The sequence below is a fragment of the Rhinoraja longicauda genome, chromosome 7 (genome assembly GCF_053455715.1).
Source record: "Rhinoraja longicauda isolate Sanriku21f chromosome 7, sRhiLon1.1, whole genome shotgun sequence".
Taxonomy (NCBI): domain Eukaryota; kingdom Metazoa; phylum Chordata; class Chondrichthyes; order Rajiformes; family Arhynchobatidae; genus Rhinoraja; species Rhinoraja longicauda.
The window spans coordinates 1,234,467-1,252,939 of NC_135959.1; the positions used below are offsets into that span (position 1 = coordinate 1,234,467).

The window sequence follows — 18,473 nt, forward strand, 5'->3', positions numbered from 1 at the left end:
AAAGGAGAGAGAGAGGAGAGGAGAGGAGAGGAGACCACAACAGTAACTGGTGAAAGCAGCTTCCAGCTGCAGGATTAAAGGCGGTGTGGGAGGGGTGAGGGTTTAAATTCTCTTGCACTCACCCACCCCTGGACTGAGTCTGCCACCTCTCCCCGGTTTAAAATACATCACAGGCAACACATCGGTGAGTGAGATGCTGCAGGAAACAAGCTGCCTTGTCGGGCTTGTGCCTGTTCCTCTTTTTAACGTACATCGTTGGCACTTTGTCAACCTGCTTCCGTGCTTCGGAACAGCGTTAATCCACACTCGGAGAGGCAGGGACTCGAAAATAGAAACAGTCAGGCCTTCGGCCCGCATCTTCTGTACTGTACAAAGCACACGCCCATCAGGAAGGCTGGGCTCTGTCCTGGGGGCGGCGTTGGATTCATGGGAGGTGGTCTCGGAGGGGAGGATGAAACATGGAAACATAGACAACAGGTGCAGGAGGAGGCCATTCGGCCCTTCGAGCCAGCACCGTCATACATTGTGATCATGGCTGATCATCCACAATCAGTAACCCGTGCCTGCCTTCTCCCCATATCCCTTGATTCTACTAGACCCTAGAGCTCTATCTAGCTCTCTCTTAAATTCATCCAGTCAATTGGCCTCCACTTGCCTTCTGAGGCAGAGAATTCCACAGATTTACAACTCTGACTGAAGAGAGTGGTGAAGGTGTGGAATTCTCTGCCTCAGAAGGCAGCGGAGGCCAGTTCGTTGGATGCTTTCAAGAGAGAGCTGGATAGAGCTCTTAAGGATAGCGGAGTGAGGGGGTATGGGGAGAAGGTAGGAACGGGGTACTGATTGAGAATGATCAGCCATGATCACATTGAATGGCGGTGCTGGCTCGAAGGGCTGAATGGCCTCCTCCTGCACCTATTGTCTATTGTCTATAGAGTGGGTGTGGAGAGGATGTTTCCACTAGTGGGAGAGTCTAGGACCAGCGGGCACAGCCTCAGAATTTCAAGGACGTTCTTTTAGGAAGGAGATGAGGAGGATAGTCGGAGGGCAGTGAATCTGTGGAACTCATTGCCACAGAGGGCCGTGGAGGCCAAGTCAGTGGATGTTTTTAACGCAGAGATAGATAGATTCTTGATTGGTGCAGGTGTTCTGGTTCTAGTTGATAACTGCGCAAACACCTCATAAATGGTTATCTCACGCAGGTTATCAGAGGTTATGGGGAGAAGGCAGGAGAATGGGGTTAGGAGGGAGAGATCGATCAACCAGCCATGATTGAATATCCTTGATGGGCCGAATGGCCTAATTCTTGCTCCCGTGACTTATGAATTTTGAACTTGTGTGCTCTAGGATCTCCCCCTCACAACCTGCAGGTTAAATAAATAGATGGCAGGAGAGGGCTGCAGATGTGGGCAGATGTGGTGAGGTAATAGACAATAGACAATAGACAATAGACAATAGGTGCAGGAGGAGGCCATTCGGCCTTTCAAGCCATCACTGCCATTCAATGTGATCATGGCTGATCATTCTCATCAGTACCCCGTTCCTGCCTTCTCCCCATACCCCCTGACTCCGCTATCCTTAAGAGCTCTATCTAGCTCTCTCTTGAATGCATTCAGAGAATTGGCCTCCACTGCCTTCTGAGGCAGAGAATTCCACAGATTCACAACTCTGACTGAAAAAGCTTTTCCTCATCTCCGTTCTAAATGGCCTACCACTTATTCTTAAACTGTGGCCCCTGGTTCTGGACTCCCCCAACATTGGGAACATGTTTCCTGCCTCTAACGTGTCCAACCCCTTAATAATCTTATACGTTTCGATAAGATCCCCTCTCATCCTTCTAAATTCTAGTGTATACAAGCCTAGTCGCTCCAGTCTTTTCAACATATGACAGTCCCGCCATTCCGGGAATTAACCTAGTAAACCTACGCTGCACGCCCTCAATAGCAAGAATATCCTTCCTCAAATTTGGAGACCAAAACTGTACACAGTACTCCAGGTGCGGTCTCACCAGGGCCCTGTACAACTGCAGAAGGACCTCTTTGCTCCTATACTCAACTCCTCTTGTTTGTTATGAAGGCCAACATTCCATTGGCTTTCTTCACTGCCTGCTGTACCTGCATGCTTCCTTTCAGTGACTGATGCACTAGGACACCCAGATCTCGTTGTACGTCCCCTTGTCCTAACTTGACACCATTCAGATAATACTCTGCCTTCCTATTCTTACCACCAAAGTGGATAACCTCACACTTATCCACATTAAACTGCATCTGCCATGCATCCGCCCACTCACACAACCTGTCCAAGTCACCCTGCAACCTCATAGCATCTTCCTCACAGTTCACACTACCACCCATCTTTGTATCATCTGCAAATTTGCTAATGGTACTTTTAATCCCTTCATCCAAGTCATTAATGTATATTGTAAATAGCTGCGGGTCCCAACACCGAGCCTTGCGGTACCCCACTAGTCACTGCGGTCCCAGCACCGAGCCTTGCGGTACCCCACTAGTCACTGCGGTCCCAACACCGAGCCTTGCGGTACCCCACTAGTCACTGCGGTCCCAGCACCGAGCCTTGCGGTACCCCACTAGTCACTGCGGTCCCAGCACCGAGCCTTGCGGTACCCCACTAGTCACTGCGGTCGCAGCACCGAGCCTTGCGGTACCCCCACTAGTCACTGCGGTCCCAGCACCGAGCCTTGCGGTACCCCACTAGTCACTGCGGTCCCAACACCGAGCCTTGCGGTACCCCACTAGTCACTGCGGTCCCAGCACCGAGCCTTGCGGTACCCCACTAGTCACTGCGGTCCCAGCACCGAGCCTTGCGGTACCCCACTAGTCACTGCGGTCCCAACACCGAGCCTTGCGGTACCCCACTAGTCACTGCGGGTCCCAGCACCGAGCCTTGCGGTACCCCACTAGTCACTGCGGGTCCCAACACCGAGCCTTGCGGTACCCCACTAATCACTGCCTGCCATTCTGAAAGGGACCCATTTATCCCCACTCTTTGCTTTCTGTCTGCCAACCAATTTTCTATCCATGTCAGTACCGTACCCCCAATACCATGCGCTCTAATTTTGCCCTCTAATCTCCGATGTGCAAGAAAAAGAAAGTCAGGTTCCGCCGAGATTTGAACTCGGATCGCTGGATTCAGAGTCCAGAGTGCTAACCATTACACCACGGAACCCGCGCTGCTCAGCCAGCCACTGGGAGGCGTATTTGAGGCTGGTGAGCCAGTCAGGCCAGGGAGGTGGACTGCCTAGCAACAGCGATCCCATTGGCCAGAGCTTGAAAACGGAGCAGGAGCAGGAAGGAAGTGACGACGAAGTGGAGGGCCGGAAGAGAAGCTCGGCGTTGCCAGGGGAGACGCGGCAAGATGGCGGCGCCCGAGGAGAGCGAGTGGGAGGCGTGGATGGTGGAGACTCTGAGCCTGTGAGAGAACGGAGGGAGGGTTGGTGGGGGTGGGCATGTCAGGGGCCACAGTTTAAGAATAAGGGGTCGGCCATTAGAACGGAGACGAGGAAAAACTTTTTCAGTCAGAGAGTTGTGAATCTGTGGAATTCTCTGCTTCAGAAGGCAGTGGAGGCCAATTCTCTGAATGCATTCAAGAGAGAGCTAGATAGAGCTCTTAATGACAGCGGAGTCAGGGGGTAATGGGGAGAAGGCAGGAACGGGGTACTGATTGAGAATGATCAGCCATGATCACATTGAAGTGTAAGAAAATAACTGCAGATGCTGGTACAAATCGAAGGTATTTATTCACAAAATGCTGGAGTAACTCAGCGGGTCAGGCAGCATCTCAGGAGAGAAGGAATGGATGACGTTTCGGGTCGAGGACCCTTCTTCAGACAGAGTCTGGGGAGAGGGAGACTAGAGATATGGAAGGGTGTGAAAACGACAGATCAAAGCAGACGGTGATCATCGTTACTTTTTGCATATATTTCATTCATTTGTTCGATGTGTCACTACACCACTGACTATATCTTTAGTATTCCTTTCCCAATAACTCTCAGTTACTCCAGCTTTTTGTGTCTGTCTTGGTGTAGTAAACCAGCATCTGCAATTCCTTCCTACACACTGCCCCTTGCTGCACCTCCCTGCAGCACATGGGGTGGTTACCACAGGTGGTTATCTCAGTCTGAAGAAGGGTCTCGACCCGAAACGTCACCCATTCCTTCTCTCCAGAGATGCAGCCTGGCCTGCTGAGTTACCCAGCATTTTGTGAATAAATACCTTCGATGATCACAGTGAATGTTGGCTTTTGGTTCTCCAAAATATTCCAAATGGAATTTAAACTGGAGGTGGCGGAGTATGGACTTAAGCAAGAAGGGCTTCTTGGAGAAGAAGAGCTGCCTTAAATTTAGTTGAGTCTGGTTGAGTAACTATAGGTGGTGTGTGTGGGGATTGAAGTGGGGTGGGGTATTCGGAGGGAGTCATAGAGTGAAGGTAGACACAAGATGCTGGAGTAACTCGGCGGGAAAGGCAGCATCTCTGGAGAGAAAGAATGGGTGACGTTTCGGGTTGAGACCCTGCTTCAGACCTGTCCACAGTGTACAGATACATGATAAGGGAATAGTGTTTTAGTGCAAGTTAAACAATGAAGCATAGAAACATAGAAAAATAGGTGCAGGTGAATCAGCCCATCAAGCCAGCACCGCCTTCAATATAATCGTAACTGAACATCCAAAATCAGTACTCAGTTCCTGCTTTCTCCCCATATCCCTTGATTCCTCTTAATTAACTCCTTTGTCCTCCTCTGTTGAGTTCTAAATTTCTCCAAGTCCTCTGGTTTGCTGCTTCCTCAGGCCAATTTATATGCCTCTTCCTTGGATTTAACACTATCCTTGATTTCCCTTGTTAGCCACGTTGAGCCGCCTTCCCCGGATTATTTCGACCCAACTTGCCAACAGTGTGGCCAACATGCCCCAGCTACACTAGTCCCATCTACCCACGTTTGGTCCATATCCCTGCAAACCTGTCCTATCCATGTACCTGTCTAACTGTTTCTTAAACATTGGGATAGACCCAGCCTCAACTCTGGCAGCTTGTTGCATACACCCACCACCCTTTGTGTGAAACAGTTATCCCTCAGATTCCTATCAATCTTTTCACCTTGAACCTATGTCCTCTGGTCCTCGATTCCCCTACTCTGGGCAAGAGACTCTGTGCATCTACCCAATCTATTCCTCTCATGATTTTGTACACCTCTATAAGATCTCCCCTCATCCTCCTGCGCTCCATGGAATAGAGACCCAGCCTACTCAATATCTCCCTATAGCTCACACCCTCTAGTCCTGGCAACATCTTCGTAAACGTTACTTAGTATGCCTGTATGGTAACTTAAATTTCACTGTACCTTAATTGGTACATGTGACAATAAATTGATCAATAAGTCTTCTCTGTACCCTTTCCAGCTTGACATCATCTTTCCTCTAACATGGTGTTCAGAACCGGGTGGAAAGAGGATGGGGAAGGAGCAGGGGGAGGGGGCGATTGGGTAGGAGAATTGAGGAGTACAAGGGGATCAGAAGGAGGGGGGTGGAGGATAGACAGAGGGAGAGAATGAAGAAGGTGGGTGAGGGTAGAAGCAGAGAGAGAATGGAGGCTGGGAGGAGGGTGATAATGGGGGGAGAATAGTGAGAGGAGGGATGGAGATGAGGGGAATGTAGGGGGAGGGAGGGAGGGAGGGGAGAAAACATAGAAAATAGGTGCCAGGAGTAGGCTATTTGGCCCTTTGAGACAGCACCGCCATTCAATGTGATCATGGCTGATCATCCAAAATCAGTACCCCGTTCCTGCTTTCTCCCCATATCCCTTGATTCCGTTAACCCTAAGAGCTAAATCTAACTGTCTCTTGAAAACATCCAGTGAATTGGCCTCCACTGCCTTCTGTGGCAGAGAATTCCACAGATTCACAACTCTCTGGGTGAAACAGGTTTTTTCCTCATCTCAGTTCTAATAGCCGACCCCTTATTCTTAAACTGTGACCCCTGGTTCCGGACTCCCCCAACATCGGGAACATTTTTCCTGCATCTAGCCTGTCCAATCCCTTAACAATTTTATATGTTTCTATAAGATCCCCTCTCATCCTTCTAAATTACAGTGAATACAAGCCCAGTTGACCCATTCTTTCATGATATGTCAGTCCCGCCATCCCGGGGATTAACCTGGTGAACCTACGCTGCACTCCCTCAATAGCAAGAATGTCCTTCCTTAAATTAAAAGACCAAAACTGCACACAATATTCCAGGTGCGGTCTCACCAGGGCCCTGTACAACTGCAGTAGGACCTCCTTGCTCCTAAAACTCAAATCCTCTCGCAATAAAGGCCAACATGCCATTAGCTTTCTTCACTGCCTGCTGTACCCATGTGCTTACTTTCAGAGGATGTGGGGCAGGGTGCAGGAGGGGGGATAATGGAAGGAGAATAGAAGGGGGAGGTAGAATTAGGAGGAGGAGGGTTTGGCGGATGGATGGAAGGAGGAGGGTTGGAACGAGATTAGTGGGTGGAGGGAGTTGGGGGAAGGAGAGAGAGATGGAGCCAGGGAGAGAAGGGAGTGATAATGGGGGGAGAATAGTGGGCAGAGGAGACAGAATGGGGGAGGAAGGAGAACGGGATGAAGGGGGAAGGGGATTGAAAGGGTGAGGATGGAGGGAGGGCGAGAGGAAGGATAGAGGGGGAACGGGGAGATAGTACTGAGTGGATGGGCAGAACCATCCTGCACCAGCACAACCACCTCCCGGATGCTCACCGACCATCTGTTTCAGCTACGATGACCTCCACGTGTTTGAGCTGCAGGAAGCGACGCGTGTTCTCGAGTGGATTCACAACACGGGTACATTATTAATTGATGTTTCTTTGTTTATTTTTTGTTATCGAGGCCTGGACTGAGTGGATGTGGAGAGGATGTTTCCACCAGTGAGAGTCTAGGACCGGAGGGCACAGTCTCAGAATTAAAGGACGTTCTTTTAGGAAGGAGATGAGGAGGAATTTCTTTGGTCAGAGGGTGGTGAATCTGGGGAATTCATTGCCACAGACGGCTGTGGAGGCCAAGTCAGTGGGTATTTATAAGATGGAAATTGTCAGATTCTTGATCAGTACGGGGTGTCAGGAGTTATGGGGAGAAGGCAGGAGAATGGGGTCAGGAGGGAGAGATAGATCAGCCGTGATTGAATAGTAGAGTAGACTTGATGGGCCGAATGGCCTAATTATGCTCCTATAACTATCTATGTTTCTGTGTTTGAAATGTACATTTTCACTTTTAATTTAATTTTAGTTTCAAGGCTTCGTGTACCTTATGTGTTGTGACTGTGCCTTGTATGTAAGAAAATAACGGCAGATGCTGGTACAGATCAAAGATATTTATTCACAAAATGCTGGAGTAACTCAGCAGGTCAGGCAGCATCTCAGATGATCTCATCTGAGATGCTGCCTGACCTGCTGAGTTACTCCAGCATTTTGTGCCTTGTGTGTTGTAACTGTACCTTGTGGTGTTGTGACTGTACCTTGTGTGTTGTGACTGTACATTGTGTGTTGTGGCTGTACCTTGTGTGTTGTGACTGTACCTTGTGTGTTGTGACTGTGGACAGACCAATTTCCCTCTGGGGATGATTAGAGTTGTGTTGTATGGTGAGCTGTGTGACTGGGGGCTCTGTCAGCCTGGGTCTAACACTCTCTGCCTGGCAGGTGTGTGCGTCGCTGGCTACGGGTCGGGAAGGAGGAATGAAATTCTGCAGCTCTCTCTCCCCCAGAAACTCTCGGCAAAACAAAAGCAGGTGAGGTGAGCGAATTCCCCGGACTGGGTAACAACGACAGCACCTGAGAACAGCCCCTGCTCTGTCCCAGCCCGTGAGGCAGGGGGGATAGAGTCATGGAGTCACAGTGTCATACAGTGTGGAAACAGGCCCTTCGGCCCAACTCGCCCACACCGGCCAACAATGTCCCGGCTACCCTAGTCCCACTTGCCTGTGCTTGGGTCCACATCCCTCCAAACCTGTCCTATCCATGTACCTGTCCAACTGTTTCTTAAACGATGGGATAGTCCCAGCCTCAACTACCTCCCCTGGCAGCTTGTTCCATACACCCACCACCCTCTGTGTGGAAAAAGTTACCCCTCAGGTTCCAATTAAATCTTTTCCCCTTCACCTTGAACCTATGTCCTCTGGTCCTCGATTCCCCTACTCTGGGCAAGAGACTCTGTGCATCTACCCGATCTATTCCTCTCATGATTTTGTACACCTCTATAAGATCTCCCCTCATCCTCCTGCGCTCCATGGAATAGAGACCCAGCCTGCTCAACCTCTCCCTGTAGCTCACACCCTCTAGTCCTGGCAACATCCTCGTAAATCGTTTTGAACCCTTTCAAGCTTGAAAGGTTGAACACCGGTGTAGAATGAAACTACAGGTTTAGTTTAGTTTAGTTTAGAGATACAGCGCGGAAACAGGCCCTTCGGCCCACCGTGTCCGCGCTGACCAGCAATCCCCGCACACTAACACTATCCTACACACACACTAGGGACAATTTACATTTACACCAAGCCAATTAACCTACAAACCTGCACGTCTTTGGAGTGTGGGAGGAAACAGAAGATCCCGGAGAAAACCCACACAGGTCACGGGGAGAACGTACAAACTCCGTACAGACAGCGGCCATAGTCGGGATCGAACAAAAAAAGGACATAAAGTGCTGAGGTAATTCAGCGAGTCAGGATGGGTGACGTTTTAAGGTCAGGTCTGGAGAAGGGTCCCGACCCGAAACATCACCTATCCATGTTCTCCAGAGATGCTGCCTGACCCGCTGAGTTATTCCAGCACGCTGTTTTTCTTCAAGGCCGGAGTATTGGGGGCATTATGGCCTGACCCTGCATCTGATCCATGTCAGAGGCTGTTGGAAGATCTGACGGTTCTGAGCAGTGAAGTCTGAATTTGTCACAGGATAATCACTGCACCTTGTCCGGTGCAAACTCCGTATCCCAGAGATTCATGGAGCACTGTGTGCAGTTGTGATCACCCAGCAACTGAAAGGATGGCATTATGTATTCACCACAATGTTACCTAGGCTTGAGTTTCGGTGGCGGTCATGGTGGCGCAGCGGTAGAGTTGCTGCCTTACAGCGAATGCAGTGCCGGAGTATTGGGGGGTTCGCCGGGTTCGATCCCGACTACGGGCGCTGTCCTGTACGGAGTTTGTATGTTCTCCCCGTGACCTGCGTGGGTTTTCTCTGAGATCTTCGGTTTCCTCCCACACTCCAGACGTACAGGTTTGTAGGTTAATTGGCTTGGTAATTTTAAATTGTCCCTAGTGTGTGTAGGATAGTGGTAATGTGCGGGGATCGCTGGTCGGCGCGGACCCGGTGGGCCGAAGGGCCTGTTTCCGCGCTGTATCTCTAAACAAAACTAAACTAAAAAAGGTAGAATTTAGTTCAGAGGAGATCTGACAGAAGTATATAAAATAATGGGAGGCAGAGATGAGGTACATTTCCCCAGGGTGGGGATGTCACAAACCAGAGGGCATAACGTTAACGTGAGAGGGGCAAAATGTAAAGGAGATGTGGGGGGCAAGTGTTTTACACAGAGGGGGTGGTGGGGGGCTGGAACGCACTGCCCAGGGGTGGTGGTGGAGGCAAATACCATAGTGGTGTTTAAAGCCTTTTAGTTAGATACATAGACACACTACTATCTACCTCATTGGAGACCCTTGGGCTATCCCTGACCGGACTTTACAGGCTCTGCCTTGCACTAAACGTTATTCCCTTTATCCTGTATCTGCACACTGTGAATAGCTCGATTGTAATCATGTATTGTCTTTCTGCTGATATACACAATTGTCATTCTGCTGACTGGGTAGCACGCAACAAAAGCTTTTCACTGTTCCTCAGAACACGTGACAATAAACTAAACTTGTGGGGGAAGAAGGCAGGAGAATGATCAGCCATGGCAGAGTAGACTTGATGGGCCAAGTGGCTTAATTCTGCTCCTATCACTTGCGAACATGACTTCATGAACTGGATACACAGCTGGGCATGGATGAGGTGTGGGCAGAGGGGACGGTGTAACCACCTGTTTGCCAACAGCCGTCTCCGTGCTCCACGCCACTCTCACTGGCCCACAGTGTGAGCAGGGAGGTGTGTGTGGTGGGGTGGGGGGTGTGGGGTGGGGGTTGGGGTGTGAGCAGGGAGGGGTAGTGTGGGTGTGTGGGGTGGGGGGTTGGTTAGAGAGGGGTAGAGTGAGTGTGTGGGGTGGGGGGTGTGGGGGTGGGGTGTGAGCAGGGAGGGGTAGTGTGGGCATGTGGTTCACTCTCCCATGACTCTGCCCGCTGTCGTTCTCCACAGGGACTTTGCTCCGACCGGGACTTTGGCGTGGAGCGAGGGGGCTTCTCCCACAGACCCGTCTACCAGCTGAAACATGTGCCCGGGGACCAGGTCAGTCTCCCCCCTCCCCTCCCCATCCCCCTCCCCTCCCCCCCTCCCCCTCCCCTCCCCCTCCCCTCCCCTCCCCTCCCCCTCCCCTCCCCTCCCCCCTCCCCTCCCCTCCCCTCTCCATACCCCCCCCCCTCGCTCCCTCCTTCCCCCCCCTCGTTACTCCGTCACTCTCCTCTCCCACTCTCTCCCACATAACCTTCCTCCCCCCCCCCACAAGCCCCCTCCCCCCCAGAGGGATGTGGTGAATCGCAGGGGCTGGAATAAGGGGGGGGGGGGGGGGGGGGGAGTGTGCAGACACAAGGAATGCAGATACTGGAATCTTGAGCTAAATACAGTGCTGGAGGGTCAGGCAGTGTCTATGGAGGGGGATGGACAGACCATGACCCTGGCTGGAGGGTCAGGCAGTGTCTATGGAGGGGGATGGACAGACCATGACCCTGGCTGGAGGGTCAGGCAGTGTCTATGGAGGGGGATGGACAGACCATGACCCTTCTTTAGGCTGTGTAAGAAGGAACTGTACATGAAGACAGGTCCCAACCCGAAACGTCACCCATTCCTTCTCGCCAGAGATGCTGCGTGACCCGCTGAATGACTCCAGCACTCTGTGCCTTTGTTCAGACTGACGGAGCGGGGGGGGGGCAGAGAGGTGGGGGCGGGAGTGATAGGTGGGTACAGGGGAGGGCAGAGAGGTGGGGGCGGGAGTGATAGGTGGGTACATGGGAAGGGGGTGCTGGTGGGACTAGACTGACCACTGACCCCCAGCTTTGTGTCCGCAGCCTGTTGGTGACCAGTGGTCCCCCTGACACCTCTCTACAGGTCTGGAGCCTGGGTACCAGCAAGAGCGGTGAGTACGAGACCGAGCAGCCAACCAGGCAGCTCTGTAGGCCTTTGGTCAGGCTGCATTTGGAGTATTGCGTGCAGTTCTGGTCGCCCCCATTGCAGGAAGGATGTGGAGAAGGTGCAGAGAAGGTTTACCAGAATGAGTAGGAAAAAAAACTGCAGATGCTGGTTTAAATCGAAGGTAGACACAAAATGCTGGAGTAACTCAGCGGGTCAGGCAGCATCTCGGGAGAGAAGGAATGGGTGACGTTTTGGGTGGAGACCCTTCTTCAGACTGATGACCAGAATGGTGCCTAGATTAGAGGGTTTCAGTGACAGGGAGAGGTGACGGACTGTCAGGCAGGGAGGGGATGGACAGACATTTTGGGTCAGGACCCTTCTTCAGGGTTTTTGAGAGGTGAAAGGATTGATAGGGTGGTGCAGCGCCGGAGACCCGGGTTCAATCCTGACTACGGGCGCTGTCTGTACGGAGTTTGTACGTTCTCCCCGTGACCTGCGTGGGTTTTCTCCCACATCCCAAAGACTTGCAGGTTTGTAAGTCAATTGGCTTCTGTAAATCGTCCCTAGTCTGTAGGATGGAACTATAGTGTACTGGATGTGTAGGATGGAACTATAGTGTACTGGATGTGTAGGATGGAACTATAGTGTACTGGATGTGTAGGATGGAACTATAGTGTACTGGATGTGTAGGATGGAACTATAGTGTACTGGATGTGTAGGATGGAACTATAGTGTACTGGATGTGTAGGATGGAACTATAGTGTACTGGATGTGTAGGATGGAACTATAGTGTACTGGATGTGTAGGATGGAACTATAGTGTACTGGATGTGTAGGATGGAACTATAGTGTACTGGATGTGTAGGATGGAACTATAGTGTACTGGATGTGTAGGCAGCATCTCTGGAGAGAAGGAATGGGTGGTCTGAAGGGTCTCGACCCGAAACGTCACCCGTTCCTTCTCTCCAGGGATGCTGCCCGACCCGCTGAGTTACTCCAGCGTTTTGTGTCTACCTTTGGAACTAGTGTACGTTTGGTTGATGGTCGGCGCAGACTGGATGGGCAGAAGGGCCTGTTTCTGCGCAATTACTCTAAAGTAAACTGGGAACCTGAGGGGCAGGTGGAGAAAGGTGGAGAAGGTGTGGCAGGTCGGGAAACAACGACATGAGATCTCTCTGAAAGGGCTAGCAGTGGCACACAGGGCCGAAGAGCCTGCTTCTGGCCTGTATCTCTAATCTAGGGTTGCCAACCTCCTCACTCCCAAATAAGGAGAAGGTGACGTTACCGCCCCACGCCCCACTCGACCTCACCCTGGCCCGGGCGGCCGCCATTGGTGGAGCGGGAACACGTGGCCGCTGTCTGGGCGAGGCCACGTGGGGCGCGGGGCGGTGATGTCACCCGTTAACCCTTATTTGGGAGTGAGGAAGTTGGCAACCCTACTAATACGGGACAAGGGCGGTCCCGTACGGGACAAACCAATTTAGCCCAAAATACGGGATGTCCCGGCTAATACAGTTGGCAACCCTACTGTAAACTCAACTAAACTAGCAGCCTGAGGGGCAGGTGTAGAGGATGTAGTTAAGCTGCAGAGGGTGAAGGGGTTGGGCAGCAAAGGGTAAGGTGACGAATACTGAGGTTTCTCTGAAAGGGCTAGTATGGGCAAAGTAGGCCAAAGGGCCTTGGTTTGTGCATGTCTCTGAAAAGACTAGTATGGGCAAAGTGGGCCAAAGGGCCTTGGTTTGTGTGCAAGGTTTCTCTGAAAAGGCTAGTATGGGCAAAGTGTGCCAAAGGGCCTTGGTTTGTGCTTGTCTCCGATCGGCTAGTCCAGGTGCAGTGGGCCGCAGGGCCTCGGTTTGTGCACGAGGTCACTCTGAAATGGCTAGCAGCGGTGCAGTGGGCCGAAGGGCCTCGGTTTGTTCCGTGCAGTATTGCTGGCAGTGTCGCTGAAGCCGCCGTTCTCTCCCCGTAGAGGGCGTGCAGCTACAGAGCCCGCGGCCGCTGACCGCTCCTGTGGGCAGCGGATGGTCCAGGCTCTCCGTCACCGGCTCCCCCTCCCCCCGCGTCCTGCACGGATCCACCCTCGCTAACCTGTCGCTGCTGGACCTCCACACGCGGACCGAGCTGACCACCGCGGCCCCCACAGGTAGGGCAGCTCCCTCACGGAGAGGGGAGGGACGGAGGGAGGGAGGGAGGGAGGGAGGGAAGGCAGGAGGGAGGGCAGGAGGGAGGGAGGGAAGGAGGGAGGGAGGGCAGGAGGGAAGGAGGGAGGGAGGGAGGGAAGGAGGGAGGGAGGGAAGGAGGAAGGAGGGAGGGAGGGAAGGAGGAAGGAGGGAAGGAGGGAGGGAGCGAGGGAAAGTGGGAGGGAGGGAGGGGGAAGGGAAGCAGGGAGGGAGGGCAGAAGGGAGGGAGGGAGGGAGGGAGAGAAGGAGGGAGGGAGGGGGAGGGCTGAGGGGTGGGAAGAGGGTGGGACGGAGGGAGGGAGAGATAGAGGGAGGGAAAGTGGGATGGAGGGAAGGAGGGAAGGAGGGGGGGATGGAGGGAGGGAAAGTGGGAGGGAGGGAGGGAGGGAGGGCAGGCCCCTCGCTCCCTGCCGGAGGGAGCTGCTGAGAAACCCAAGGCTACTCTGGAGTCACAAGAAACTGCAGTTCCCGCAAAGTTGGAGGAACTCAGCGGGTCAGGCAGCGTCTGTGGAGGGGAGTTCCGGAGGGGTCAGTGTCTCTGGCCGCTGGCACTGCCATCTAACTGGACATTGCCCATCTAACTGGATGTTGCCCCCCCCGCAGGGCTGGACGCCGGTGAAGCGGTCAGCGAGCTGGAGTTACTGGACGGTTGCACCTTCCTGGTGTGTACAGAGAGCGGGCGGCTGGGCATCGGCGATACCCGGCAGTGCCCGGCACTGACCAGTCCGCCCAGCCTGGCCGCGGGCTCCGGCCACTGGACCCTGGCACTGGAGCCCGGCGGCACGGCTGTGGGCAGGCTCTCATCCAGCGGGCAGCTGGTGCTGACTGACCGCCGGGATCTCAGCACAGCCCTGGCATGGGCACAGATGGACATTGCCCAGACTCCGGCCAACACTGACCATCTCTGCCTCACCTGGGCACCTCACCTGCGCTACCACCTGGCCGTCTCAGGTACGTGGGCTCCAAGCGGGCGGGAAACACACAAGTCACAACTGACGTCAGAAACTGCGGCAAAATATTCAGCTGGTCATAAGGCATAGGACTAGAATTAGGCCATTCGGCCCATCGAGTCTACTCCGCCATTCAATCATGGCTGATCTATCTCTCCCTCCTAACCCCATTCTCCTGCCTTCTCCCCATTAACCCCTTACACCCGAACTGATCAAGAATCTGTCTATCTCTGCCTTAAAAATACCCACTGACTTGTGGCCTCCACAGCCATCTGTGGCAAAGAATCCCAGAATCAATGGAATTAAGGGTGGTGCAGCGGTAGAGTTGCTGCCTCACAGCGCCAGAGACCCGGGTTGGTTTGATCCTGACCACTGGTGTTTGCACGTTCTCCCCGTGACCTGCGTGGGTATTCTACGATATCTTCGGTTTCCTCCCACACTCCAAAGACGTGCAGGTTTGTAGGTCAATTGACTTTGGTAAATGATCCCAAGTTGGTTGGGTAGAACGAGTGCACGGGGAGATCGCTGGTCGGCGTGGACAGTGAGGGGTTAGGGAGAGTTGGGCAAGGTGAGGCTGGGCACCAGGTTGGGTGAGGTGCCAAGTAGAGGGCGATGTGGGTGTGTGACCTTGGGTGGGTGAGAGAGTTGGGTGCTGGGGTGGGGGTTGGGTGCTGCGGGCGGTGGGGTGTTGGGTGCCGGGGCGGGGGTTGGGTACTGGGGTGGGGTGTTGGGTGCTGGGGTGGGGGGGTTGGGTGCTACGGTGGGGAGTTGGGTGCTGGGGTGGGGGGTTCGGTTGGGTGCTGGGGTGGAGGGTTTGGTTGGGTGCTGGGGTTGGGTGGGGGGTTTGTTTGCTGGGGTGGGGGGTTGGGTGCTGGGGGGTTGGGTGCTGGGGTGTTGTGTGCTGGGGTGGGGGGAGTTGGGCTGGGTGCTGGATTGGGGAGTTGGGTGCTGGGGTGGGGGATTGGGTGCTGCGGGGGGTGTTTGGTTGGGTGCTGGGGTGGGGAGTTGGGTGCTGGGGTGGGGAGTTGGGTGCTGTGTGGAGTGTTTGGTTGGGTGCTGGGGTGGGGAGTTGGGTGGGGGGTTGGGTGCTGGGTGACACCCCTGTGTGGGTTTGACCTCCTCTCTCTCCCCCCCAGGGTTTGACGGGTCGGTGCGGGTCTACGACGCTGGCCGCTGGTCTCAGGGCCCCGTGCGGGCCGAGCCAGCCTTCATCCACCGGGGCCACGGGCTGGGGACCGGGTGCACGCGGCCCGCGGTCACCGCCCACACCTGGGTCCCGGGGCATCAGCAGGCCCTGCTCTCCGCTGCCACAGACGGCTCCCTACACCTGTGGGGGTGGGCCGGGGGTCAGGGATCGTGACCCTAGGCAGGGGTCGAGGGGTTCTGACCCCAAGGGCAGGGGTCATTGAGGGTCGCGAGTCTGTGGGACCGAGGACTATCTGCAATCGTCGTCACTCAGCTCGGAAACAGGCCACTCGGCCCAACTTGCCCCATCTATACTAGTCCCACCTGCATGCATTTGGCCCAGATCCCTTTAAACCTGTCCTGTCCTATACGGTGACAGGGGGGAACTGGCCACACCACCTCTGGGCTATTGAGATGGGATTCACTCTTGTAATCACACAGCACAGAAACAGGCCCTTCGGCCCAACTCATCACTGCTGACCTAAGATGCCCCATCTACGCTAGTTTGGCCCATATACTTCTCTACACCTGTTGTGTAGGAAAATAACTGCCGAAGCTGGTACAAATCGAAGGTATTACAAAGTGCTGGAGTAACTCAGCGGGTCAGGCAGCATCTAGGAGAGAGGGATTTGGTGACGTTTCAGGTCGAGGCCCTTCATCAGACTTCTTGTGAACGTCACTGTGCCTGCTGCAGAACTCTCCAAAGACTTACAGGTTTGTAGGTTAATTGGCTTGGTAAAATTATATAAATGTATATCTGTAAACTTATCCCCAGTGTGTGGTGCTCGTGTGCGGAGATCGCTGGTCGATGCGGACTCGGTGGGCCGATGCGCCTGTTTCTGTATTGTATCACTAAACTAAACTAAACCGTGGAAGAAATTTGGAGGAAGGAACTGCAGATGCTGGTGTAAACCAGAGACAGACACCAAAAACTGGAGTAACTCTGCGGGACAGGCAGCATCTTTGGAGAAAAGGAATGGGTGACATTTCGGGTCGAGACCCTTCGTCAGCAGTCCGAAGAAGGGTCTCAACCTGAAACGTCACCCATTCCTTCTCTCCAGAGATGCTGCCTGTCCTTTTTGAAATTAGAGTATAGAGATAGAGTGCGGAAACAGGCTCTTTCGGCCCACCGGGTCCGCGCCGACCAACGATCCCCGCACACTAACACTATCCTGCACACACTAGGGACAATTTTTACATTTACCAAACCAATTAACATTCACGTCCTGCTGAGTTACCTGTTCGCCCTGCTGAGTTACTCCAGCTTTTTGTGTCTTAACTCCGTCAAGAGAAGGTCAGTGAGGATGTCAAGCAAACAGTTTCATTGATAATTTGTTTATATTTATTAATACTGGAGTGCATGGAATAATATCTGTGGCAACGTAAACTGGTCTGTTACAACCGTGAAGCAGCTTCAGGGAAGATCCCGCGCTGGAGTCTCCCTGACAACGACGTAAATACTGGCTGGCTTGGCAGTGTGAGAGAACATGTGGTCTGTAGCCAACTTCCACCTCCCGCTGCCCCGCTGGGCACCACAGGGGCTTAAGGTCATTTGTAATAGGAACAGGATTAGGCCATTCGGCCTATCACGTCTACTCTGCCGTTCGATCATGGGTCATCTATCTCACCCTCCAAACCCCATTCTCCTGCGTTCTCCCCATAACCCCTGACACCCGCACTGAGCACCCGGCTTGAGTGCTCCCTGTTTTGCTTTGATATTGCCGTGTATATTTCGTATTTTAGATAGCTGTTTCCTGAGAGCAGCATTTTCACAGTAATTTTATACCTGCAAATAAAGTTTTGTAATAAAACAAATCCAGCGTCACCAACACTTGTACCACTGCATCCCCACTTCAATGTCCTGACTGATGAAGGCTACATACACCAAAAGCCCCTCTTCCTGCATTGCCACTTTCATGGAGCCTACAATTCTAGATCCCTCTGCTCCACAATACTCCCCAAAGTCCTGCCGTTCACTGTGAAGGTCCAAAGTTCATAAGGAAAGAGAGTAGTATTAGTATTAGGCCATTCGGCCCATCAGGTCTCCTCCGCCATTCAATCACGGCTGATCTGTCTTTCCATCTCAACCCCATTCCCCAGCCTTGGTTTGACTTCACAAAATTCGACATCCTGCGCTTATTTGCATTATACACTATTAATGATTTGCCCAACTGAACAAGATCCTGCTGTAATTTTGATAACCAGCTTTGCTTTCTACGAAGATAGACACAAAATGCTGGAGTACCTCTGGCAGCATCTCTGGAGAGCAGGAATGGGTGACGTTCAGGTCGAGACCTTTCAGGCTGATGTCAATGGGAGTGGGTGGTACATAGATAAGGAAGTGTCAGGCGTGAAAACATAACAAAGGGAATGGAGATCAAGGAAAATGTAGACTAGATCATTGTTAGTTGGGAGATGGTAACAACAAAGGAAACATAAAATGCAATCTGAGGAACAGTCGACTGGTCGGAGAACTGGGGAGGAGGAGGGGATGGAGAGAGGGAAAGTAAGGGGTACTTGAAGTTAGAGAAGTCAATGTTTGCTTTCCATGATACCACCCACGTTGGTGTCATCTGCAAAGTTACTAATCACGCCTTGTACATTGATATAAACTATAAACAGTGATGGTCCCGGCACTGATTCCAGAGGTACACCACTCGTTACAAGCTTCCAGTCTGAAAATACCCTTCTTGTCTTGTTGATACTCCACCATCTGCCGCTGTTGGGCTATAAACGTGCAGCCCCTCATGCAGGGAGTTGCTGATTTAAAATTTTGTGTTTGCAAGCAACAGTTTAAAAGATTTACTATCAGCAGCAGACTCTATATGCCGTGGCAAAGGATTCCAAACAGGGATGATTCTGGGGTACAGCTAGTAGCAGAAACAGTCTTTGTTGGTCTTGAT

The 18,473-nt window shown here is 52.8% G+C and overlaps 1 protein-coding gene and 1 non-coding gene across 2 annotated transcripts; one reads left to right on the forward strand and one right to left on the reverse strand.

Annotated features, from left to right (window-relative positions):
- Window positions 1–3,111: 3,111 nt before the first annotated feature.
- On the reverse strand, window positions 3,112–3,183 carry trnaq-cug (transfer RNA glutamine (anticodon CUG)). The gene has a single exon. It is a non-coding gene; the product is annotated as a tRNA-Gln (tRNA).
- A 163-nt stretch (window positions 3,184–3,346) lies between these two features.
- wdr73 (WD repeat domain 73) lies at window positions 3,347–16,546 on the forward strand. The gene is made up of 8 exons (XM_078401937.1): window positions 3,347–3,428; window positions 6,764–6,831; window positions 7,683–7,771; window positions 10,327–10,416; window positions 11,179–11,260; window positions 13,225–13,398; window positions 14,039–14,386; window positions 15,522–16,546. Exons 1-8 carry the CDS (start codon window positions 3,373–3,375, stop codon window positions 15,743–15,745), a joined length of 1,131 nt encoding a protein of 376 aa, XP_078258063.1. The 5' UTR covers window positions 3,347–3,372; the 3' UTR covers window positions 15,746–16,546.
- The last annotated feature ends 1,927 nt before the right edge of the window (window positions 16,547–18,473 follow it).

What these genes read in the sequence shown, in the direction of transcription:
- wdr73 (XM_078401937.1), top strand. Translation starts at nt 3,373, where the DNA reads ATGGCGGCGCCCGAGGAGAGCGAGTGGGAGGCGTGGATGGTGGAGACT. An exon ending in ATGGTGGAGACTCTGAGCCT is followed by an intron (nt 3,429 to 6,763) that starts GTGAGAGAACGG and finishes CATCTGTTTCAG; the next exon opens with CTACGATGACCTCCACGTGT. An exon ending in TCTCGGCAAAACAAAAGCAG is followed by an intron (nt 7,772 to 10,326) that starts GTGAGGTGAGCG and finishes CGTTCTCCACAG; the next exon opens with GGACTTTGCTCCGACCGGGA.